The sequence below is a fragment of the Notamacropus eugenii genome, chromosome 4 (genome assembly GCF_028372415.1).
Source record: "Notamacropus eugenii isolate mMacEug1 chromosome 4, mMacEug1.pri_v2, whole genome shotgun sequence".
In the NCBI taxonomy this organism is placed as follows: Eukaryota; Metazoa; Chordata; class Mammalia; order Diprotodontia; family Macropodidae; genus Notamacropus; species Notamacropus eugenii.
The window spans coordinates 152,819,512-152,846,390 of NC_092875.1; the positions used below are offsets into that span (position 1 = coordinate 152,819,512).

The window sequence follows — 26,879 nt, forward strand, 5'->3', positions numbered from 1 at the left end:
TAGGAGACAACAGGTGTGCCCAATCCGGGATGGCCTCAAAAGCAGGGAGACTCCACCCATCACGTATCTCCCAGGAAGAGGCGGAAATACCCGAGCTAGCCGAGCTAGCTCGGTCTGACCTTCTCGATTCCCTACTGTTCATGGAGGGCCTCGTAAGACTCTAAGATTTAGAAGTCCCACTTTTACCCGCCCGAGACCGTCCACACGGATTTGAACTTCCAATCCTCACACATGACAAACAGGAAAGAGCATGCAGTCGCAAACCACCCTCCAAGTTACATGACACTCACAATAGTGACTAGTGGAAAGTGGGTTAATCAGGGCATGGACAAAGCACTTGCCACATCTTTACTTTCTTTTACATCCTCTATATTTTTTTGTGGGCTGCCCAAAATCCTTTGGCAGGCTGCAAGTAGCCCACAGGCCACAAGTTGTGCAGGCCTGATTAAGAACCTACTATTATAAAGATCACTAAGCTGGGATATTGGGGAGATGTAAATATCAATCAATAAATCTATCAATAAGCACTTATTAACAAGTCAACACATTTAGCACTTATATGTGCCAAGCACTGTGCTAAGCCCTGGGATACAAAGAAAAAAAAAACAGTCCCTGACCCCGTGGAGGAACTTAGACTATAAGAAGGGAGACAACATATGCCATGAACTACGAAAAGACTTAATAAGATTACCTAAGACATCATCCCTTATGGAGCACCTAGTTTAGTGGGGGGGAGGGGGAGGGGAGAAGGGATACTAAATAATCCACAAATAACTATAATACACGATAACTCAATATATAAACTTGGCCAATTCACTTGAATTTTCTTTTAAACCTATTTTCCTATATGTAAAATTAAAACTAATAACTATTTTATCAACTTTTCTTTAAAAATTAAGCAATTCTCAGATATTCAAAGAGAGACAATATATTCAACTTCTCAATTAAATGATCTAATAAAGTTAACTACTGTTCAGTGCAACATACATAACAATATTCAATTAAAAAGTAAATATGATATGTATATGTACATATATGCATTGGCACATATACATATGGTACTGGAATACAAATGTATTGGATTTGGAATTCAGAGGATCTGTGTTCAAATCCTGACTCTAACATGGAGTTAACTTGAGTAGTCACTTTAAACTCTCAGCCTCAGTTTTGTCATCTGTAAAAGGAGAGAGGTGGACTAGCTGATTTCCATTCTAGCTCTAAAATTTGTATCCTATGAGATGTCTTGGTATTTGTATACAACTCTAAGTTTAAAAAAATAAGAATACTTAATATAGCACATAATTAAGAGAACACTGGTAAGCCCACTAAAAGATTATAAATGCTTTGTTAAGCCTATCAATATAAGCAAAGGGTGAGAATAATGTATTTAAAATCACAAGTTGAAAAGCAAATTGACATTCAAGATCGTTAAGTTTCAGGATGATATAGTATCTTCACAATATGATTCATTCTAAAAAAAACTCCATTCAGAGATTTTTAAATGACATCTTTTATTATCGTATGAAATGATACAATCTTTAATTAATAAAAAAGTTACTACTGTGGGTATAGCCTTACTGAAACTACTTTTAATTCAACTAACATCCTTAAAAATGTCTGCAGTCATACACTTCTGCACACTGTTAAAGTTAAAGGCACACTATTAATTTTTCAAACATGTGGCTGTCTCATAAGCCCAGAAGTAAAACATGTTCATTAAAAGAGATGTGAAAAGATTCCAAGTGAACTGCCAAAACCAGCATAATTATGAAAATATTTAACACTGGAACCAAATGAAATCACATACTGTATATAGATTTCAGTGATGTCATAATAAACATCCTAGCCAAAATGTACTAAAACTACTGCAATCCAATAAATCTGTCTTATACCATATAACAAACATCTTAAAGTAAAAAGAACACAATATTTTTATTTTATTTTTAAGGTGATCAGCTACAACTGCTAAGATAAATTTAAGTAAGCTAAATACAAGTCTTCTAATGGGAATGGTTAAAAAAATAAGTTTTAACAGTAGCTAGCTTTTATAAACAACATGATTTATTTGAAGTTTTTAAATGAAACTAAAGTTGTTTTATTTGTTTAAACAAAATTATACAAATAAATCTGTAACTTCTGTGAATTTAGAAAAAAGTAACCACCAATTTACATAATTCACAAATGGATGTATTTACTAAAAAATAAATATTACCAATCAATTGTAAAAGTTTTACTTTTATAATAAACTTTCATTTTTATAATAAACTTTTACAGTAGACTCAAAGATTCATGTTGTTTATATATGTTTTTAAAATTACAAATTATTCTAGTAAATAGGTAATGATTGCATTCTAATAAGCTTTTATTTGTATCAATTAAAACAGTATTTTGTCCTTCAAATCATTAACAAAATACACAAAAATGGAAGCAGATTTATTTTTTAAAAGGTGAATTTCTATCTATCAGTGGGGTAAAATTCAAATAGAAAAGGATCCCTGCCACATGTCAACTTCGAAAACTACAAATTAATATCTATTTTGTATTTATTTTGTGAAACATTGCCCAACTGCATTCTAATCTAGTTCTCCATAATTTGGCAGGCCGCTTGTAGCTCCAACCCCAAGTATGATACCTCTACTTTTAAACCAAGTACTAACCAAAGTGAAAGCCCATTATTACCATTAAAAAAAACAACATAGCACTTAACTTTATCCAAAAATTGATGATTAATAAAATTCCTTATTAAAAATCTGTAAAATACTTTGAGATAATTTTTTAATCCCAAACACACATTATAGTCATCTCTCTTTTGTTTAGGTTGCAATATTTCCAAAATGTCTGCTAAATATACTTCATAGCAAAAGAATGTTTCCCCTTAGGGACCACATGGCTATTTCTGAAAATATTGCCCTTTGCTCTCATGAAACCATAAAAGAATGTCATTTCTTTACAAAAGTTCTTAAGAGAACAAAAACATGGCAAAAGCTGCATTTAAATATGTTTGTTCATTAAGCATTTTGCCACAAACTCATGTCATGTGTACGGAACATGCTCCAATAATAGCTTCATCTCAAGAAGCATTACATACGTTCCCCACCACTACCAAGTTACTTGTAGGAAGATACACTCAGCTCAAATATAATAACAATTATATTATATTCAGGATTACCAAGTTCCATAAACAATTAAGTCACTCATTATATGAGTACTATCCCCTCTTCACTCATGAATAAACAAAAGAGAAGAACGGCAGGACAAAAAGAAGAATAAATATCAGAAACAGTGGCAACTGTCACCTAAAAGTTACAGATTTTTCCTCTTTCCCTGTTTTAAAGTGAAACATGGAATAAAAGACAGAACAGAACAAATACAGGCTCCAGAAATTTTGGCTATCATATACTGCATTACTGATATACACAGCAAGAAAACCTAGAAAGCAGTACGGCAACAAACTGACCTAGTTTTTCTATTTTTTTTTTTCACTCTTTTTTCACCTCCTGCAACATCAATAGCAAAAGGCAGTGGGTATCAGCAGCAATGTTGGGTCTCAAAAAGAAAAATATCTTTTTAACACAGACATCCAACTAAAGTTATAAATGAAGAACATGCAAGAAAAGAGAAAAGAACAACAAGGAAAATATGATTTTCTTTTAAGGTTTATTTCTTCAACCCCAGCCCGAGACTCCTATGACCTGATGACATACCTAAAGCCAAGTCTTTCATTCAACTAAAAACTACTATTCAACTCAATAAACATTTATCAAGTCCCTACTATATGCCAGTCACATATTTCAGTTCTGGGGATGCAAAAACAAAAACATTACAATCTCTTCCCTCAAGAAGTTTACATTTTAATGGAGGGAGAGGGGACTCAAAATTTGGGACTTGTAGGGAACGATTCAGCTGTGCGCAAATAGATATAAAGACTGTACAAAGTAGAGGCAAATTACTAGCGAAAGGAGGGGGAGATAATCAGAAAAAGCTTCAGTAGCACCTGAGCTGGGCTTCAAAAGAAGCTAGGAATTTGATTAAGATGAAGAAAGAGAAGAACAAACATATGCAAAAGCAAAGAAAGGATGGGATTTCATACAGAGACAACAGACCTGACATGGAGACTGGAATGGCAGGTGGGAGCCATACTGTGAAAAGCTTTAAATGCCAGCCTGAGGAAATTGTATGTTGTAGAAACAACAGGGTACCACTGAAGGCTTTTTATGTCAGGAGTAACATGGCCAAATCTGTGTGAAGGAGAAAATGGAGTGGAAAAAAGAATAGGGATAGGGAAGCTACAGCAACAGACCCAGCATAAAGTGACAAGACCTACAATACAGTTATCTGTTGTTCAGTTGCATCCAACCCTTCGTGATCCCATGAATGCTGTCTGTGGGATTTTCTTGGCAAAGATAAAAAAAAAAAAGTGGCTTGCCATTTCCTTCTCCAGTGGATTAAGGCATATAGAAATTAAGTGATTTGCCCAGGGACACACAGTGTCTGAGGTGAAATCTGAACTCAGGTCTTCTTTATTCCAGGCCCAAAGCTCTTTCCACTGAGTCATCTAGCTGCCTCACAGTAGGATTAAGGTTGTGGGATTCAAGAAAAAGGAAGAGGTGAAAATGTTGCAGAGACAGAACTAACATGACTTGGCAACTCAGGGGAATTGGATGACCGAAACTGGATGACTGGGGAGAAGTTTGGAGGAGAGCTATTTTAGAAAAAATATGAGTTGTAAGGTTATGTTGAATTTGAGATGCTTATGGGACAAAAAGAGGAGATATCAAACAGCAAGAGGGTAATACAGGACGGGAGCTCATTAGAGAGGACTGGGTTGGATACATAAATGTGAGAGTCTTCTGCATAAAGATTGACAAATAAGAAGAGAATTTTCTGAGAGATACACGATGAAGGACAATGCATCTTTACCTTTGTTGTGTTTGTCCTTCTTTCTCAGAGACGACGCTGACAACAAGATGATGACATGACTCGCAGTCGATTTTGATTTGAGTGAGGCAAGGCTGTGCAAGGTCACCAGCCTCACTTTCTTCCCCTGAGTTATTTGGCTCCACTGGCCTGATAATCATCAGAACAACTGGAGATGACCCAAGAAGCAATGTGAGACCCTGTGTATGCATTTTATAACTGTCTTTTTAAAAATGACGTTTCTATCATTGATGAGATCACATCTTTACCCTTACAGAGTTCATAATCCTGAAGGTAAAAATTTTTAGTGAAAAAGAGATATGACAATTAAAAACCCTAATGAAATTCTAAAAGATTATTTTAAGTACATAATTTGGTGCGTAGAAAGGGAAGTAATGGAAAAGTGCTCAAAAATCACCAAAAACTTAGAGAAAAATAAAGTAACCTTGAGATTTTATTTCATAATGAGACTGGTAAAGATGATAAAAAATGAAAATGACAGTTTTAAGAGGGGCTGTAGAAAAATAATCACACTAATGCATTATTGGTGGAGCTATGGATTAATTCAGCAATTCTGGAAAGAAAACTGGAAATATCTCCCCCCAAATAACAAAACTATATATTCCCTTTAACCCAGTGATATCACTACTAAGCCTATACTATACTCCAAAGAGATGGAAGATAAAGTACCAATATGTATAAAAACATTTCTATAAGTTCTTTTTGTTATAACAAAGAACAAGTAATTAAAGGAAATAGCTTGAGAATTATGGTATATGAATGTAATAGAATATTATTATACCATAAGAAAGGAGAAATTTCCAAGAAACATGGGAAAACGTGTATGAACTAACACAGGATGAGGTGAACAGAACCAAAAGGATAAGGTATGTAAACAATAACAACAATTTTGTAAAGAAACAATTCTGAAAGACTTAAAAGCTCTGATCAAAACAATGACAATTTCAGAAGACCAAGCATGCTACCCACCTCCTGAAGAAGATATGACAGACTCAAGACCCAGAAGAAGACACAAAATTTTGGATATGGTCAATGTGGGATGTGTTTCATCTGGCTGTGCCAATTTGTTGTAAGGGCTTAGATTTCCCCCCTTCAATGGAAGAAGGATGTAGAAGGGACAGGAGAGTGAGCAAAAAGGGCTGACAAGAAGAAAAAGAGAGAAAAGAGTCAATGAAAAAAATGTTTTTAAAATTCAAAGAAGAAAACAGAAAAAAGACAGAAAGGAAACAAAGACAAGCACGCCAACTATGAATATTACATGTTGAGTTTATCATATACTTAAAAAGAAAAGCAAGCTGTACATAACAGAAGTTCATAGCTTCACATAGTCCTTTTTTTTTTTCTGTTTTACTATGCTTTGGTAGCTAGGTGGCAGAGTAGAAATAGAATGCTGGGCTTGGAGTCAGCAAGATGAGTTCAAATTCAACCTCAAATACTTACTTATTAGCTGTGTAACCCTAAGCTGCCTCAGTTTCCTCATCTGTAAAATGGGATAATAGTAGCCCTTCCTTCCCAGGATTACTGCAAGAATCAAATGAAATATTTTGTAAAGTGCTTAGTATAGCACTGCCTAGCACATAGTAACTAGCACTATTATCACTAATGAAAATGCTTGTTACAGTTTACATTTGTTCAATTCAGAACAAAAAAGTTATTCAAATGCAGAAAAAAAAGAAAAAGAAGTCATGATCACCAGAGACTAGAAGAAAAGGTATTGATTAATTTTATTCTTTTTTGACACTATTCATAGACTCAGAGATCTGGGAAATGCTACAGACACAGTAAATGCAAATTTCTGGAAGCCACTGACCAAGTCTCTCAACTTTAACTCAAAGAGACCCCTGAGATTGGGAGGACAAACCATAGTCAAAAAAATGAGAAGGAGGAACAGAATAACAAACTTAGAAGGAACATTCATTTCAGGAATCTATCATTATCATCATTATCATGTTATGATGATGACGTATTTGTACAAGCTTGGAAGGCTCTACCACAATTCGGGCACAAATAGTCCACATGAATATTTAGAATGAATTTTGTGCATCTCACATTTCTTTTGAGCTACTGCAATTCTGCTTCGCTCATAGAGCACAATGCTTTCTTTGATGCAGGCAAGCCATTCTGGGCAGTTCTGTGCCAGTGTCTCCAACATCACGCAATGGATTCCAAAGTTCTTCAGAAAGATTTTGAGTGTTCTTATAAACACTTTTTCTGACCTGTGTTAACATTTGCCTTGTGTGAGTTCTCCTTAAAGTAAGTCTTTCAGGCAAATGCATGTTTAATATCCAAACAATGTGACCATCCCATTAGAGCTGCACTCTCTGCAAGAGTTTGGATGCTTAGCATTTTAGCTTAAGAACCTCAATGTCTGTTACCTTATCTTGCAGGTCTTGCAGGTAATCTTCAGAATCTTCTTAAGACAATTAAATGGAAGTGCTTTAGTTTCCTGGCATGGCGCTGGTAGACTGCCCATACAATATATGAGGTTGGCACAACAGCTCTGAAGACCTTCAATCTGGTAGGCAGCCCAATTATCTCTTCATTTCCAAACTTTCCTTTGGAGTCACCCAAACACTGACCTAATTCTGGCAGTATGTGCATCAACCTCATCATCTATATGTGTACATCCCTGGAAAGTATACTGCCAAGGTAATTGAACTTATCCATACATAGTATTCAAAATTTCTCTATTTGCTATAACCAATGATTCCATGTATGGATAGTGTGGTGCTGGCTGGTGGAGAACCTGCTTTCTTGGTGATAACTGGTGTCAGCAAGGACGAAAACAACATCAAAGTCAGTTATCACGTTGATGGTAAATTATTTAACTTGAAAAAGCTATAAGCCAAGACTAACATGGAGGTACTAAAGAGTCAGTGTGTAACTTTTTGTTCACAGATGATTGTGCACACAATGCAGCTTCTGAGGCTAAGATGCAACAGAGTATGGATAGGGTCTCTGCCACTTGTATTAATTTTGGCCTAAAATTAACACCAAGAAAACACAGATTCTTTCCCAGCCAGCACCAAACCATCATACATGGAATCATCAGCTCTCTTGTACTACCTACCTTTTATTTAACTACCTCTTATTTTATTTTTATTCCAGATATATTTTTTTCACATATACTTAAGTACATATAATCTTCAAATAGAACAGAAGCTCCTCAAGCACAAGGATTATTTCACTTTTCTGTCTTGATAACTCCATTATCTATCACAATACTTAATAATTGCTAGTTGATTAAATGAAAGAATAATTTTATTTAATAATTTAACTACCAAATTTCAAATTTATTTCTCAGATTGTCAAAACACACACTAAATAAATTGTGCCACTGATGATATTTATTTGTTAAAGGCATAGGCAAAATTCATTTTATACTCAAAGCTGAGGATGTGAATATTTGTGATTAATAGCTTAAAAGTTACACTAAATAATTCTGCATATCAAATGAGAATTAATGTAGATTTCAGCTTCACTAGGAGAACATCTGAATAGTTAAGACTATCAGTAGCCTCACAGGGCAAAGAAACACAAAGCTGCTTCTTGAAGGAAATATAATGGAAAGGTATTCATGTTTCATTTTAAGCCAAGTAGGTGACACTTTAAGTGGGAAAAAAATCAACTTCACAAATACAATATGGGTGGAGTGTGGCTTTTAAGTGGAAAGCAAAATGAATGAACAATATAATATGGCAACCAAAACAAAAGAGTCAATGTAATCTTAGGCTCTATTATGAATAACATAATATCCAAGAATAAGGGAGGAAAAGATCCTCTCATTGACCTCTGGCTGACTGCTCCACATTTGGAATAATTTCTCAATTATACAATCTAATTTTTAAGGCTTTAGCTATCAACACAAATACTTACTATACTGACCAATTTTAGACTGTGGTCTTTCAATTAATGCTTTTTTTTAATAAATGGCACTCAGTTCACAAAGTTACCTATTTTTTCAAAATGACCACAGAACCAATTTTTTTTCTCCCATGCAGAATGACAGGAAAAGCAATTATTCAATTTGTATTACTTTCTTTGTTATCCATTTATTAGAGTACCTGAGACCTAATGAGAACCACAAACCCTCAGCTTTGGCAAAAGTATAGCCTCAAAGAGAAGTTCGTTATTTCTGTCACCCTTGGTCTAATGTATAAGGAAAGAAAGGGCAAAGACTTAATAAGAGAAAAAAAGTGAATATCAGCAAGAAACAAAGAGGGAGTGGATTCCAGGTGCCCAAGGGAAAAAGAAAATATAAATATTTCTGCAAAAGGGAAAAAAGGTTGCTGCTGCTTCATATTAAAATGTGTTGGAACATATGCAAAAGTGAAGGTTAAAAATTGGCCAACAGGAGGGGTAGAAAATGCAATTTAAAAGTAACTTGGGAAAAAGATATGAGTGTGGGAAAAAGAAAAATTTGGAAACATCTTTTAATCTTCTTATATGATGCCAAAAGGAGAAGCCTGGGGAGTATTCTGTGTGTAAGGAGAAAAGAATGCAGTGAAGCATTTTAAACTGCAGTGAAGCAAAGAGCAACCCCAACAATACCACTGAAGCCACAATGAAATTTTAATAGAAGACTTGGATTCAAGATGGTGAAAAAAGTTTAAATACACACTGTAAAACTATTAACAAGTACAGCATTTACAACTTCTTAATTATACAGGTTATGATATTTATTGACACTTAAATTGTGAATGGACCTTTGGGTTCTCAAGAAAAGATATAGCATAAACTGTGTTGTTTAAATGAAGGATCTATCTACAGATCTGGTTCATTTTATGATTGTTTAACATAACAAAGGTTTGATTAGCTTGAAGAGTCCTAATCTCTATCTTCAAAAACACTGAGAGGATCACAAGAGATTTAGATCAGACAAGGAAGAAACACAGATTCCAGTGTATTAACTATTCTGAAATACATTTTCTAATTTGATTACTTTCACTAACTTTTTCTTAACACTTGTTCAATTTACTGGTAGGAATAACTTCGGGATTATGACCACATGCAAACTATCAACAGACCATGCAACTTTTATAGCTTCAGAGAGAAAACTTTTCAAATAATTTTCTAATAAAGTTTGGTGCCTGAATTTATTACACAGAATAAACCTTGGGCAACAAGTAATTTTTTTATATCATGAAGTCATATTTTAATATAATAAGCTTTCTAAAGATAAACATCTTCATTCTTCTCACTCTGTCTGCTTAATTTGAATGAACCAATCTCTCCTCCTGGAATTTAGTGAAACTCCTCTTTCTAGGTTCTCCCACCTGTCAAACTATTCTTCCTCAGTCTCCTTATCAAAGCTCATCATCCATATCAAACCCCAAGGTTTCTGTTTCCCAAGGTTCTGTCCTGAGATCTCAGGTTCTTCTATGTTCCTCTTATTTGGTAATCTCATATGCTCCTAAATACCTCCTCTATGAAGATGATTCACAAGTACCATGAAGAATACCAAATGTTAAACAAACACACAATTCTTTACACAGGGTTGGAAAAACAAAACAGGGGCATGAAATAGTTAAATGATATGAGGCACTACTAATGATGGCTTACATTCATAAATTGTTTTAAAGTTTGCAAAAAATTTTCCTTCTAATTCCATTTAGTAGGTAATACAAATATTAATCTTCATTTTACACATAAGGAAACTGATGGTATGATGTTTTAGGGATCTTGTTCAGGGACAAAAGGATAGAAAGATAAATGTTAAAGCTGTGATTCCATTGGAAAAGGGGACTCCTTCTATCAATCCTATTCAACAATTTCTCTGCAACATAGTCTTAAAGAATTGCCTAGTGTACCAAGAGGTTAGGTGACTTGCCCAAGGTAATAAAACCAGTATGTGGCAGAGACAGGACTTGAACTGAGGTCTTTTCTGGCTCCACGGCCAGCTCACCATCCACTACACCACTTCTATTATACACTGCATATCATAACCAAAAATGTTTATCCTAATCATACACATAGTAAAAGTTAAATGCATGAAGAATTTCTATTTTTCACATTATTATAACAAGATAATGGATGGGACATCTCACAGTGACAATACATCCATATTGGAAAGATACTGCAAATGAACAACAAGCTGAAAAGGAGAAGAAAAACACATTGAACTGCCTTTGGGAAACTGCAGCTTGTAATGACTACAATAATTTCCCTGAAACAAACGCCCAGCTTTTTAGTAATAATATTCTTCTAGTAATACAGTATGGTTGAGAGTCAAGGAATACTAACAGTTGCCAAAGATTTAAAGTGGAAGCAGTTACTCCAAGGTCAATGGAAAGGTTCAAAACTTCAGAGGAGAAGTGGTATAAAAAGTATCAGAGTTATATAACCAGAAAGAAACAGGTCAGTTATGTAGAAGAAATGAAGGATGACAAATAGAAAATCCTGCTTTACTGGTATCCACACAGTGTCAAGATCACTAGAAAGAGTGTATTAAATTAATCTATTGTGGAGAATTACGGGAATATATGGAAAAGAATCTCAGAATGAATGGACACGTGAGAGTCAAACTCTGCATCATTTGAGGGAGAACCAACACTGACAAGATAAGAAACCCAAAGTTCTGAAGAAATTATGTTTATTAGAAAATTAACAAAAAACAAAACATAGTGTTATGGCTGATCTGAAAAAGAAGATTCCTACAAGCCACAGGGAATAGTAAAGAGTTCTCAAAGGAGGTGGCATAAAGTTGCTGGGGGTTTAAAGAATGGACAGGAATTCAACAGAGAAAGACATTAGAAAGAAAAGGGAAAGAAGTTAGAGACAGAAAGACTCAAGAAGTTAGAAATGGAGAAAGAAGAGATAGAGAGAACAAGATCAGAAGCACAGGTAAAAGACCAGAGGAAGGGGGACAGAAAGGTTTGACTACTGAGAATCATTACAGAAGTGAAGAAGAAAGCTGACAGAGTTCATGCCTAAATGGCCTTTACTTATTTATTTTCTTGGTAAAGTCAGATTTAGTGATGAAAGGAGTTTTCAGCTAATAATGAAAAAGAGAGAGTTATATTTGTAAAACTGGTAAGCATGGAAAAAAGTGGAATAATCATTATGGAGAAAGCAATAAGGCATTAACAAAAGATGAATAAAAAGAATTTCCAAAAAGATATGCTGAAATTAGACAGTATGGATTTTTATTAACAAATGAATAAAGTATTTATTAAGCACTTATATTATGTGCAAAGCACTAGGGACACAAACAGAAAAATAAGACAGTCCTGGCTCTTGCTTCTAATGGAGGAGACAACACATATGGAAGGTGTCAGCTGCAAGTCAAGTGGAAAGATCCCATCGTCATTAGGGAGCTGCAGTCAAAGCAGAAGATAATGTCTCTTCTTTAAATGTCATTTCCACTGATAAAATCACTTTCTGATATTGAACTATGGTGGCATAAAGTATCAAGGACTTTGGGATGAGAACTTTCTTTTCTGGTTTTTCAGTAGCTGCGGCTGCAGCCCCTGAAGGAATAAGTGTTTCCCAGGATGTTGGCAGAGGGCCCTGACCTGGAAGCAGTTACTCCAAAGGCTGTTGGGTTCAGGGTCCTGGGCTGTCTCCATCAGGGTCTGAAGAAAAATGGTACTACAAGTGGTGATGATGATTTTACTTGCCTTGGCTGCCCCCTGTTTCTCTATCAAGATGTCTTGTTTATCGTGTGTGTGACAGTCAGTTGACAGCTAATAGAGATAGCTGGATCCTTCTCCATAGATGTAGCTTCCATAGATTGACTGGTCTATAGAGTATATAAAGAAGTATGTAATAAGGGTAGAAAGACAGGTTGGGATTGTTTTTTAAATGCAGAAGAGTTTTTATTTGCTCCCAGAATTAACAAAGAGTGATGAAGTTTACTGACTGAGTGACATGATCATTTTAGAAAAATAATTTAGGCACCTCTGTGGAGGATGGTTTAAAGTAGGGCAATATTTGAAGGCTATTACAGCAGAACAGGTGAGAGGTAATAAGGGTCTAAACTATGATGGCTATGTAGGTAGAGAGAAGGGGACAAATACTAAAGATTTATGGGTATTGAAATGAATTTGAAAACTAACTAGATATGTGGAATGAGAGAGGCTGTGGAGTCAAAAATGAAACCCAAAGTTGTGAACCTGGGTGGAAAAAGGATGGTTGTATCCTCAAGAGTAATAAGACAGTTTGGAATAAAGGTGAATTTGAGAATAACAGTAACGAATTCTGTCTTGGACATGTTGAATTTTCACTGCCTACAGGACATTAGGTTCAAAATATCCATAAAGCAATTGGGGAGGTCAGGAGAGAAATTAGGATTGAAAACAAAAATCTAAAAGTCATCTGCAGAGAGATAATTCAACTAAAGGGAGCTGATGAAGTCACCAAGTAAGAGAGTGCTAGAAAGAAAAAAAGATCCTGGGCAGATCTTTAGGATTCACTCAAAGTGAAAGTGTGATGCAAAAAATGTCTGAAAAGGAACAGCCAGAAAGGTGGAAAAGAAAGAGAACAGTTTCACCTAAGTGATGAGTTAAGAGATGAAAATCAAAAAGGATGAAATAAGAGGCCATGAAGAGCAATCTGAGTGAATACTTTACAGGACTCTGAGAAAGAAAGGAGGAATTTAGGATGATGACCTGAGTGAATGGTAGGATCTAGTAAGGGTTTTTTCAGTATACAGGAGTTTTGAATGTGTTTGTAAGTAGCAGAGAAGGAACCAATGGATAAGAAAACAATAAAAACTAGAAAGATAAAGGAGAATCAAAGTGAAGGGAGGGAAATCTACTGGCAAAGAGGGCAGAGGAACAAGACACGTAGAGAGACTGGCCTTGACACGGAGAAGGGACACCTTTTCCTGGGAACTGGAGTAAAGGAGAGAATGAGGGATAAAGGGGTTGTAAAATGTAAAGAAAAGAGAGTTTATGGCAAATGGTCTCATTTTTTTTTTTTCAGTAAAATATGAAGCACTGTCCTCAGCTGAGAGAAAGGGGGAGGATGTTATAGGGCTTGAGAAAAGAAGATTTGTAACAGTCAATCTGATAACAGGATAGAGAATTAGGAAGGAATCAAAGAATTGCTCTGCTGCAGGGAGATCCCAGAGGAGACGAGATAATGTCAATGACTAAAATTTATGATAAACAGGAACAAAACTTGGCTTAAGGTAAGTGCTTTATTTTAGTTTCCTTGGTTCCTATCTTTTTATTTACTGGAGTGATTCTTCTTAAAGCCCAAATGCTTGTTAGGTTAGAAGTGTTTGAGTTCAGAAGGTCTTTTTTTTTCTTCATTTTTTCCTGTACTGAAAAAGGTAAATTTGTTTTAGATTTTTTACAACTCAAGAAAAATGAATTTAGGTTAAGCTGGTAGGAAGGCGTGGGGGGACTGCAGTCCAATTCAAATTAAAAAGGAGAAGATTTTCTCATTCTCATTCTCCAAAAGAGAATCTTTAAGAACGTTATGAATGAAAATACTGAGTCATAATGGAAGTGCCAGCAGAACCTTAATTACAGTGCTCATTGTTGTAGAACCTAGTCTTTCTATGTATAAAACTTTGCAAATAAAAAATAATGATTTGGTACTCTGCAGCATGGGCAGCTGCAGTGGAGAGAGCACCAGGCCTAGAGTTAAGAAGATCTGAGTTCAAATAGGGCCTCAGACACTTAGCAGATGGGTGTCCCGAGACAAGTCATTCAACTCTGTTTACCTCAGTTTCCTCATCTGTAAAATGAGCTAGAGAAAGAAATGGCAAACCACTCCAGTATCTTTGACAAGAAAATGCCAAAAGGGATCACAAAGAGTCAGACACAACTGAAAAACAACTTCTCCTATTAGAACAGAACCTTCGGGGGGGGCGGAGCCAAGATGGCAGAATAGAAAGACACACATACGCTAGCTCCGAACCCACAGCCCATAAAATATCTGTAAAGAAGAACTCCCAACAAATTCTGGAGCAGCAGAAGCCACAGAACAACGAAGCGGATGAGATTTCCGTTCCAGAGAGCCCTGAAAACCTCTCGCAAAAGGTCCATCGTGCTGCAGACCTAGAGCCGGGCCCAGCCCTGCCTTGGCCTCGCAGCACCAAGAGGAGCAGATCCAAGCAGGCTTCAGGGACAGAATCTCCAGCGGCCACGGAGGTCCCTCCACCCATAGGTGACAAGGGTCGGTGAGAGGGTCTCTTTGACTGGTAAAGAGGGGAGTGGGGTGTCCCCATAACTCAGGCCCCCTCAGGAGGCAGCAGCAGAGGCAGCGGCTGACAGGGGCTCCCCAAGCTGGCAGGAGCCAGGATCCATTTGTTCAAGGTCTCTGCATAAACCCCCTGAGGGAACTGAGCCCGTGAGGCGGCCCTGCCCCAACCTGAGCACCTGAACTTAATCTCACACTGAATAGCAGCCCCACCCCCACCCAAAGCCCTGAGGCTAGGAAGCAGCATTTGAATCTCAGACCCCAAGCGCTGGCTGGGCAGATCTGGAGGAGAAGTGCGGGTGAAGAGAATATTCAGAAGTCAAGTCACTGGCTGGGAAAATGCCCAGAAAGGGGGAAAAAAATAAGACTACGGAAGGTTACTTTCTTGGTGAACAGGTATTCCCTCCCTTCCTTTCTGATGAGGAAGAACAATGCTTACCATCAGGGAAAGACACAGCAGTCAAGGTTTCTGTATCCCAGCCCACCCAATAGGCTCAGGCCATGGAAGAGCTCAAAAAGGATTTTGAAAATCAAGTTAGAGAGGTGGAGAACCGAACCTTCTTGAGAGCTAGGACTGTCTTTCTTTTTGTTTAAATTTTTATCCTCAAAGTTTAACATAGTACCTAGCACACAAGTAGGCACTTAATAAATGGATGTTTCCTTCCATCTGCAACTTCAGCAACTAACTCTTCGTCTCTATTCCCTTCCATTGTCTTTGTTGACTTCAACATATTATTAACTCTTCCAGTACCCTTGACCTCAGTTTCTCAGACCCATTTTTCAGCTTGGTACTACTATATCTTTGAGTTCTCCAACTCTGAGCTTCCTCTTCCTAACTGTAACTTCCTTCCACCTCTCATAGCCTCAATCTTCTTGAGCCTGAACTTTGTGTTTATCATGACCTTTAGCTTCTTGATTCCTCACTATTTTGAGTTCATGACCCATATCCTGTTTCAACTTTTTCTCTAGCAAGTTTAGAACTCCACAGTCAAGTAATGCTACAAATTCATTTCCCCCTCTGAACCATGCTTCTGTTAATCTTCATCTTAGAGTATCCCCTACTGTCTACTTTCTCTGCCACTGTTGTTTGCAACATATGACCAAGAAAATCAGGCTTATTAGATCCCCTACAAATCCAGGAGGCAGTATATGCCAGGCAAGTCAATCCACCACCACCACCATTTTCCCTCAGACCTTGATGGAGACTGTGCAGGACCCTAAATGCAAGAGCCTTAGAAATAGCAGTGTCCCTCACTCCAAACCACCAGATATGTTTCCAGTCCAGTTCCCGAAGTCATCAGTGAGAGGAAGAGATCACTGTGGAGAATGGGCCCATCTTCCCCAAATGCTAGGCATTCTTGTAATTGTTATGTCAACACAGCTCCACACTAGTATTCTCTCCATTTGCTAGTTTGAAAATCAATTACTTATGCAAAGTCAAATGTCAAATCAATAGGAAAAAATAAATTATAACAATAATTTTTTAAATTTTCTAAAATAGTCAAGATAGGTGAACAAGGGGCAAAGGCAGAAGATAAAAGTGAGTCACCAAAAGGAAAAGAAAGTAATAAATGTCCATTTAAAATAAATACTTTATACTGATCATTCCAATGAGACTTGCATCATCACCAGAGGGCTTTCATCAATTAGGGAATAGATAAGCCAATTATGGCATAAATGTAATGGAACATTATTGTGTCATTTTTTTAAATGTTGAAATGGTTTCAGAAAAACCTGGAAAGAGTTATATGAACAGTGAAATAAGTAGAGTCAGAAGAACAATTGATAAAGTAACAACACTGTAAAAAATGATAATAATCATAACTATGAAAGACTTAAGAACTCTGATTGAATGTAATGACTACAATTCTGGAGACAGACTCAAAATTCAGGGTAACATAAACCTTTCTGAACACAGCCAAAGTGGAAATTTCTTTTCTTTGCCTATGCATATTGGTTACAAGTGCTTTCCCTGCCTCACAATTTGGGCATGGAAGGAAAGTAAGAGAGCAAGGTCAGGGTAGCAAAAAAAGAAAAATTAAAAAGGATGGTCATTCAGGCCTACTAAACAAAATTATAGCCAAGAGAGCAGAAGGAGGCCCAGATAAAAGCACAGACAAGAAAAGACTGTTTTAAAAGCTACAGGTTGAAAAATGTAAAAGAAGATGCCTCAAATTATTGCACCAAATTACTGGTTTATTTGCTCTCAGATTTTTTGGGGGGAGAAGGAGGGAGTTTGAAGCAGTGGATCTACCAGAACTGTGATTTCTTTTTTAAATTATGAACTTAACTATCAAATAAAATGGTTATTTCCACATCAAAAGTAGAACAGAAAAAGGACTGTATGTGAAACTGAACATCTCTATTATGTACAACTTACATTTCTTCTTAAATATATAATAAAAGTTCAAGAAGGAAGACATTAAGGTTAGGGAGTACCAGGAAAGGCTTCTTGTAGAATGCAGAAAATTGCAAAAGTGTGGGATTTGAACCCAGAGGTCTTCTGACTTCAAATCCAAAGCTGCTGCCATTACAATTTATGTAGCTCATTTGAGCATCTCCTCAAAACCATGATGTAGGCAGGGCTCAGAGAACCTAAAAGACTTGGCCCACTTAGCAAGAAGCAGAGCCAGAATTCAAACACTGATTTTCTAAACCATAAGTCTGAGAAGCTAGGTAGTACAGTGTATAGAGCACCAGGCCTAATCCAACCTCACATACTTTCTAGCTGAGTGACTCTGGGCAAGTCACTTAACCCTGTTTACCTCAGTTTCTTCATCTGTAAAATGAGCTGGAGAAAGAAATGGCAAACCACTCTAGTATCTGTGTCAAGAAAACCCCAAATGGAGTCATGAAGAGTAAGACATGACTGAAAACGACTGAACAACAAAAAATTCCAAGTCCTATTCCACTTGAGACCACCTCAACACCCAGAATTCTTGCTTTTTTGTTTTTTGAAACAACCTATGATTTCATTAGTATAGAGAACTTATGATGTGGAAATTACCTGTACAAATACAAATTTGCATTTACTCCTCAACTTAAAGTCTTTGAAAGATGCCTGGGGCAGTGAAAGATTAACTGATTTGTCTAGGGTCACAAAGCCAATATGTAACAGAATCCAAACTTAAACCCAGAGTTTTCTAATTGGGTGTGTTCATCCTTCGTTGCCAAAGAAGACCATGCCATCAGAGAAATAATGACATGACTTGCACTTGACTTTGTTTTGAGTGAGGGAGGGCTGTCCAGGTCACCAGACTCACTTCTCCTCCAGAACCATCTGTATCCAGTGACCAGATATTCATCAGGATGACTGGAGATGACCCACGATGAGGCAATTGAGGGTAAATGACTTGCCCAAGGTCACACAGCTAGTGAGTGTCAAGTGTCTAAGGTGAGATTTGAACTCAGACCTTCCTGACTCCTGCACTGGTGCTCTATCCACTGCAGCACTTAGCTGCCCCTAATTTGGTGCCCACCTTTCAATCTACCACATCACGTCTTCAAAGATTTTAATAGACTCCTTCTTCAACATTTTTGTTATTCTCATCACAAGTACTTCCTCTGGATAAACTTCATAAACATAATGGAGAAATTCATCACGACCCAAAAAATTACAGACATTCAGATATTACTTTGACTATGATTAAGTTCACAGAATCTAGACATTTGAAGAGTCTTTAGAAGCCATTTAATGCAATTTACTATTGCTCCCCCAAACAGACTGCAAGCTCCTGAAAGGCAGAAATGTCTGTTGTATGTTCCACAATGAATGGTACAATACCTTATCCAAAAATACGTAATTGAATCAAAGGTAGTTTAGCAATATTGCATTTTAGTGGTGGTATTCTTGTTTGAAATATGCCATTCAACTTAAGTTTTTCAAAATATTTTTAGAACATTTTAGCTAAAATATTTTCACATCTTTTTGTAACTCCATTTCCATAAATCTCTTTCACTTTCCTACAATTCTACCCCAATTAAATAAAGAAGTTTTTTGCTGTTTTATTTTTTAAAAGATCTTCTATTCAGTTTGTGTGAATCCAAATTTAATGATACAGCAAAAATTTAAAAATTGCTGGATCAACAGTCTATTTGGCCAGTAAACACAACATTAGTAAGAAATCAAGTCATTCGTTTTTGTCCAGAATAGCAAAAGAAATTAGGAAAAAGCATTCTCATCAACATTGTTATTACTCAAAGATACAGACTATCAATGGCACAAACACAAGTGTTAATTTCTAAGGGTATACATACCACTGAATAATTTGTCCAAATGTCAATTGTAATTTTAAAAAAATCCTTTCTACTCCAGAATTTTAAACATCTGTAACAAATACTTGTTTGGGGAGTACTTTACATTCATGACACTTGACCTTTTGCTGTACACACCAGAAAATTCAAGTTTCAAATACCACGCAAGCAGGAAATCTGATCATTCCAGCAGTAGCCATCTGTATGGTTCAATATCAAATATTAGTTCTGGGTTGCACAAAGTCATGTGTTACGAATCTTTTTCTGCAGCCTCTATAATTAGTTGTAATTTGCTTCTTCTAAAATGTGTTTCTTATGGGACATCTGGCCTTGAAACTTCCACCTTCTCATTGAAAAAATACTTAGTGTCTGGATTTTTTCTTTTTACTATGAAGCACTGCATGGGTGGCATAACCAAGTCCAGATTTTTCCAAAAAATAAATCTCTAAATTCCAGGAATAGATTGATTCTCATTAAAACTGATTTAAATATTACAGAATATAAATTTAATGTAAAAATTCAACGTAATTATTTACAGATTTCTAAATCATGTTGCCAAAAGTTTAAAGCCCAGTGAGTAAATTATAAAATTTCCAAAGGAACATATCAATTGCCTGTGTATCTCTAGAAATTATAAAACCTAAGTTAAATTATAAAATGCAGATTTGAAATAAATGATTTGCATAAGAAAAAGATCTGAACTGAATTTAAAACTGAGACACAACCTATTTCAATGTAATAACTAGAATAGCTCAACAATGACTCTAAACAATTTCACAATACTTAAAGCTATGTTTAGATTACACCAAAATTGTACTAATGAAAATGAATACTCGTCATTTTAACATCACTCATGAATTCATATTACTCTAGAAGAGCTTCCTCTGAAAAAATTAAGGTTATACCAAAAAAAAACAACCTCAAAAGCAATAAACAATTAAGATGTTTATTGTAGAAAGAATACTAATACTATGATGATAGAAACTAGAAATAATGTTAAATTGCTTTGGGATTTATTGACTTTGCTTCCTAACAGAAAAGTTTTGGTACAGCAACGCTTATGCCCCTGAGAAAAAGAGCATGGCTCAATAAATGTGAGTAAGAATGAAGAAAAAATTAACTATTTTAAAAAATCAATTTCTAAGTCATGAATTAGAAAATTCTAATTTATTTTTCTCCACATAAGCTATTTTATCTCAAGTGAGAAATGATTTCAACTGAAAATTCAGAAGCTATGTACCAAAAATTAAATAACATTAACCTATGCTCTAATCCAGCAGCTGGCACCACTCCTACAATTTATACATACTATTAGCCACCAAAAACTGTGGATGTTTTAGAAGAAATCTGTACTAAAAATGTCCCTAAGCCTCAAAATCCTACTACTCCCAAATATTTTCTCTACAATTGAACTTGAGAAAGATTTAGCAGCTAATTCTCAGGTTTTAAATGAAGAAAAAAGAAAACTAAGTTGAAAAAATAAGTATATCTCTTTTTCCATCCACAATCATGCTAATGTAAGTATATACAGTGGCCCATATATGGAAACCAGTACATTGCTTTCCTATAAAAGAGCAATCATAGGATCACAGAATTCAAGATTTTTAAGGGAACTTGGAGTAATCTACTCCAACTCTTACCCAAAACAAGTAGTCATCCCCATTCTCCTGACAGATCATTTTTATCTCTCTCCACCCCTCTCCTCCACAGCCTATCCAACAGCCTTGCCTTCACTTTTTCTTCTTCTCTCCAACACCAATTCTGCAACTGAGAACTATGATTATATCAACTAAACTATTGTTCAGAAGGTGTCAATCTACTCCCCTAAGGCTCCATTCAAAATCCCACAATTTTAGGACCAAAGTTTCCCTCCCTGGATACCCCTTCCCTATAAATACTACCTCCCTCAATTAGAATATAAGCTTCTTGAGGGTAAGGTCATTCTTCATTTTTGTATTTTTAAAAATTCTCTACATGAAGACCTGATGGGCAGGACCTACAAAGGATAATACCAATTCATGCTAAGAACTTCATAAAAGATGGTATTAACAATAGTGAGTAAACTAGAGCCTTCCCTAAACTGAGCTAAAAATATCCAGAGGGGTGCCAGATAAAGTAGGAAACACGTATGAAACAGCAATTTAAACAGGGTGGGAAGGGAGCCAAGATGGCTAAGTAGAAGGGAGAAGGCCCCTAGCTCCTCCCCCTAAAACCCCTCCAAACACACCTGAACCAATCCTGATGGGGAAATCCAAGAAAAGTCATAGTCACCTGCTGGCTGAGGTCAGCATAACAAGAGGGAAGAAGAAGCAGTAAGGACAGGGTCTAGCCAGGGGCCGCTCGGACCATTCAAGTATCAAGAGACTTAAAGAGGACCAAGAATATGCACCAAAACAAGACATGGCAACAGACTTATGCCAGGACACTGTGACCTCATACATGTCTTATGTGGCAACTTTATCACGCATTACCCAAATTCCAGGTCACAGATGCAGGATGGACTGAGAAGGGGACCTGAACTCAGCAGTGTTCCAGGATAAAGAGCTGTCACAGGCCCTGATATGTGTCCTAAGAGACGAAAAATCAGAACAAGAAGCAGTTGTGAAGCTCAGGAACTCATAGAACTTCAATCAGAGTGGCAGCAACTGATTTGCCCCTTGAGAAGATCACTTTGGGAGCAATGAAAACTTGTAGGTCCTCACCTTGACCTCTTCCTGAGATCCTGGAATAACACTTAATACTTAACATACCCAGGAAATGCTTATATAATACTTAATAACCCATGAAAGACCAGCCTACATATTCCCTCCAGAAGAATAAAAATATTTCAAGAAAACTGCTCAGACCTCTTAGAACCTAAAGGAAAAGGAAAAATAAAGAATCCACAAGTCACCTCCTGAAAGAAACCCCAAAATGAAAACTCCCAGGAACATTATAGCCAAAAGTCCAGAACTTTTGGGTCAAAGAAAAAAATACTGCAAAGCATTCAGAAAAAATTTAAATACTGAGGAGCCACAGTAAGAATTACACATGATTCAACAACCTCTACTATAAAGGAGCACAGAGCTTTAGGTACAACATTCCAGAACGCAAAAGAGACAGGCTTATAGTGAAGAATAATTTATCACGCAAAACTAAGTAAAACCTCACAGGGAAAGAGATGAACCTTTAATGAAATAGAGGATTTCCAAGCATTCCTGATGGAAAATCCAAAACTATGTGGAAACTCTCAAGGACAAACACAGGAGTCAAAAGAAACATATAAAGGTAAACATATACGAACAGTCAAAAGGGACAGAACAAGGATAAAATACTTATATTCTAATATGAGAAGATGATATGTGTCTCCTCTGAAACTTATTATCCTTAGAGATCACAGAGGGAGTCAAATTAGAAAGAAAGCCTGGGAGTGGTTTTGCTATGTCTTGATGATCCTAAAAGAAAATGGAAAGGAAGAGGAACAGGAATACACTAGGGAAAGAAAGAAAAGAAAAGTTAGGGGAAATTATTTCACATAATTGGGATATGGGAATCTATAAAATCATATGGAAGGGATGAAGGGAAGAGTTGACATTTAACTTTGCATGAGCGCACGCGCACACACACACAGAATCTGGTATGGAAATGCATTTTACTCAACAAGGAAACAAGCTGAAGAGAATATATTAAGTGAGGGATTAGTTCTGAATAAAAACTAACTATGAATAAGGAGGTACAAAAATACTTCATATTTTTTGTTATGGCAAAGAATTGGAACTGAGAGAGTGTCACTCAATTCAGAATGGCTGAAAAAATTGTGAAATATAAATGTTACAGAACATTATTTTGCTGTTAGAAATAATGAAAAGAATCGTTTCTGAAAAACCTGGGAAGACCTTTATGAACTAATGCAGAATAATGTGAACAGAACCAGAAGGAAAATTTATACAAAAATAATTGTTATAAAGACAAAACAATTCTGAAAGCCTTAGGAACACTGATCATCATAATAATCAATCATAATTACACAGGACTAATCACAAAACATGCTACCCATCTCCTCCTGAAAGGGTTGCAAAAGATCCAGAGTGCAAAATAGCACATCTTTTTTTAAACATGGTCAACATGAAAATTTATTTTGGTCGACTACACGTTTGAAACAGGAGATTTTTTTTTCTTTATTTCTCAAATGGATGGAGAATAGTGTGGAAGGTAGATTTTTGCTAAATGAAAAAATAGATTAAAAAAATTAAAGCCAGAGTTGTCAGCTTCAAACCTGTTGAGGCAAAAACACTTAAAATGAAGGAAGAATAGTAAAGTTAACTGTCATCAACAGACCTCCCCATCCAAGGCACATTTTTATGGCAGTAGTGTATACTAGTCATAGTCCCTCTCTACTCTTGGGCAACTGGGGCTGAATAGCAGCTGACAGAGAACTTATTAACATCTAAGGCAGCACATGCCATTTTTTTTTGATAGTTCTAATAATTAAAAAATTTTTCTTTATAGTGAGCCAAAATTAGTCTTCCTAATATTTTTGCCTATTCCTCTTAGTCCTGACTTTCAGAGAAAAATGGGATAAATCTAACCTTTCATGTAACTCATTCCTGTCCAAAAAGATAACCATTAAGTCTCATTAAAAGCCAACTAAAATATCAACAACACACTTTAAAAGAGGTCTACTAGCAATATAAAATATATTAAGTTACATTAAATAACAAATGAACATTACTTGCTATCTATGAGATATTCAAGCTCTGGGAAAATGACTTTGACAAGTAAGGAAAACAGAAAAAAATCTAGAGAAACAATTTGTTTACTCAAAAAAAATTTATGAGTGCCTACCCAGAAAAAAGTTTATGCTCAAATCAAAGTAAATGTTTTTTGAAGATTATTTAAAATGTATCTGAAATTTGGTTTTCCCCACTTGCAATGAGGTCAGTTACTGTACAATGAGGAAGCTAAATGGCCTAGTGGATAGAATTCTGGGCCTAAGGTTAGGAAGATCTGAGTTCAAGTCCAGCCTCAGATATTTATTATATGTGTAACCCTGAGCAAGTCACTTAACCTCTGTCTGCCTCAGTTTCCATAACTATAAAATGAGGATAATAACAGCACCGACGCCAAAGGGTTGTTAAGAGAATCAAATGAGGTAATAGTTGTAAAGTGCTTAACATGGGTGTGACACATAGTAGGTACTATATACATGCTTATTCCTAAAATACACATGCAAGGTTTTAAAAATTAGATTTAAAGGTTTTATTTTATACAAAAATGATCATATAAATCAAATAAATCATAAATTTTGGAATTTAACAAAAATGCAAATATTCAGGTCACATATTTAGAGTTGGAAGAGACAGTCACTGGGTTCAACTCACACATTTTCAAAATGAAAAAACTAATTCCCAAAGAAGTAATCTGCCCAAGGTCACAAATATAGTAAGTGCCAGAGCTGTAATTCAGATAGGTCCACAGATTCTACATCCAGAGCTCCTTCCACTACACTACACTACTAACAGCTATTAAAATACAAGAAATATAATATTTTTTACCTGTAATCCATCCTTGAGTTTCAAGATGCACTCCATTGTGTTTATAGTGATTACCACTGGCTCTGAACCTAATTTTGTCCATGGCACATGGATGCGTAATTCATGAATATGTCCACTTAAAAACGTGAACGGCAATTTCAGTTCCTAAAACAAACAATATCACAGGAACATTCATTAAGAAATTGAGCTATTTAACTTTAAAATCAGAATGGTAAAAAACACAAATTTATTCCTTAAAAGAAGATTAATTTGCTAATGTGAACATAAGTACTTCAAGCTTTTAAAAGTGAAAGTTGAGATTGTTTTTGCATGGAACTAGGGAAAATAAAATACTAAATAAATTTTTAAAAATAGCTACTTCATAAGGCCTATATCATCATGGCATAACTTCTTCAACTGCAGTGCAAAATAAGTCACACAAATTTATTATGCCTTTCCTACATAAAAAGAGTATCTGGATACTTTTTTTAAGTCAATTTATTTATTTTTAGTTTTCTACATTCACTTCCATAAGATGGATCCTGTTTGTCACCAATTTTAAGTGTTTACCATCTAATCAATTCTTATTCTCCTTAGACATGGAGTAGCAATTAAACCACTATGCATAGCTCCACAGTTACTTTTCCCAAAATTTCTAGTTCACCCTGAGCAAATCTCTCTCCTATAAATTAGTAAATGAGCAGTCTGTACAATTTGTACTTTCAATTGATGTTGATGATGTTTAATCACTGAAGCACTCAACAAACTGAACTACATGAAGACATTAACTGTTAAAAAGAAATTTGCCCTATATGCACATCCAATGTGTATGTTAAACATTTTAAGAAATGATTCAATAAACTATTTACATTAACAATCTGAAAGTCATGAGCAAGCAAACATATAAAAACAAGGAGCTAGGGAAAACACGAGAGGGATCACTGGATTACATATGAGACTTTGTGCACATATTCACACCTTTCTAGGCCTGTTTCCACATCTATAAAATGAGAGAATTAAAAATCCCTTTCCAACTCTAAATCTATTATCTATTTAGTACATGGTAACAAAAATAGAAAGAATTTAAAAGAAAAAAAAACCAGAAGTCTCAAGGCAAAGGTTCTCTTTAGTTTTCTGGAATCTATGAACCAGTTAGAAACTATAGAGAAGCAATACTTCTCCCTATCTATCTTTTGTTCTTGCCAAGTAACTGCTCCAGTTCAGCGCAGCACTCCAACTTTTAATTTGAGGACATAAGTGCCAATGGTGTGAAAACATATACAAGCAAAGACCCCCAAAAAAAAAAAAAAAAGCAGGCCCATCAAGAATTCCTAGAAGAGTTATAGACAGACAGACAGATAGATAGATAGATAGATAGACAAATAGATAGATAGACAGACAGACAGACAGGTACACAAACAAGAGCAAGAAAAGACCTTAAATATCAAATGAGAGCAATAGAGGAAAAACTGAGAAAAATGAGAACTATGTGGGAAAATTATGAAAAGTAAATAAACAGTTCAGTAAAAAACTGAAGAAAATATGAAATACTGAACACACTGAAAATATTAAAGAAATATTGAAAATAATACCTCCTTAAAAATCAGGATTGGCCAAATGGTAAAAAATGGTACAAAAAAATTGTAGAACATAATCTTAAAAATAAAAATTGGCCAAATGGAAGCTAATGACTCCATGAAACATCAATAGACATTAAAAGAAAGTCAAAAAGCGGACAAGAATGGAAGAAAATATGAAATATCTCATAGGAAAAACTAACCTGGAAACAGACTGAAATGAGATAATTTAAGAATCACTGGACTACCTGAAAAGCCATGACTACAAAAAAGAGCTTGGACATCATATTTCAAGAAAGTATAAAGGAAAACTGCCCAGATATCTCAGAACCAGAAAGCAATGTAGAAGCAGAACCTACCAGTCACCTCCTGAAAGAAATCCCCTGAAAACTCCCAAAATGCCAGAGCCAAATTCCTGATCTTCCAGGTCAGGGAGAAAATATTT

At 35.8% G+C, this 26,879-nt stretch overlaps 1 protein-coding gene across 23 annotated transcripts in view; it reads right to left on the reverse strand.

Moving 5' to 3' along the window:
* The window catches only part of VPS13B (vacuolar protein sorting 13 homolog B), a 1,048,068-nt gene that overhangs the window by 996,860 nt on the left and 24,329 nt on the right, over positions 1-26,879 (reverse strand). For all 23 annotated transcript variants that reach the window (XR_011966588.1, XR_011966589.1, XR_011966590.1 and 20 more), the window contains one exon: positions 24,879-25,022. Coding sequence is in view for 19 of the 23 variants with exons in the window: in XM_072606881.1 (XP_072462982.1) it covers positions 24,879-25,022 (144 nt within the window). In the remaining 4 variants the exon portion in view is untranslated. The remainder of the gene's footprint in view (positions 1-24,878; positions 25,023-26,879) is intronic.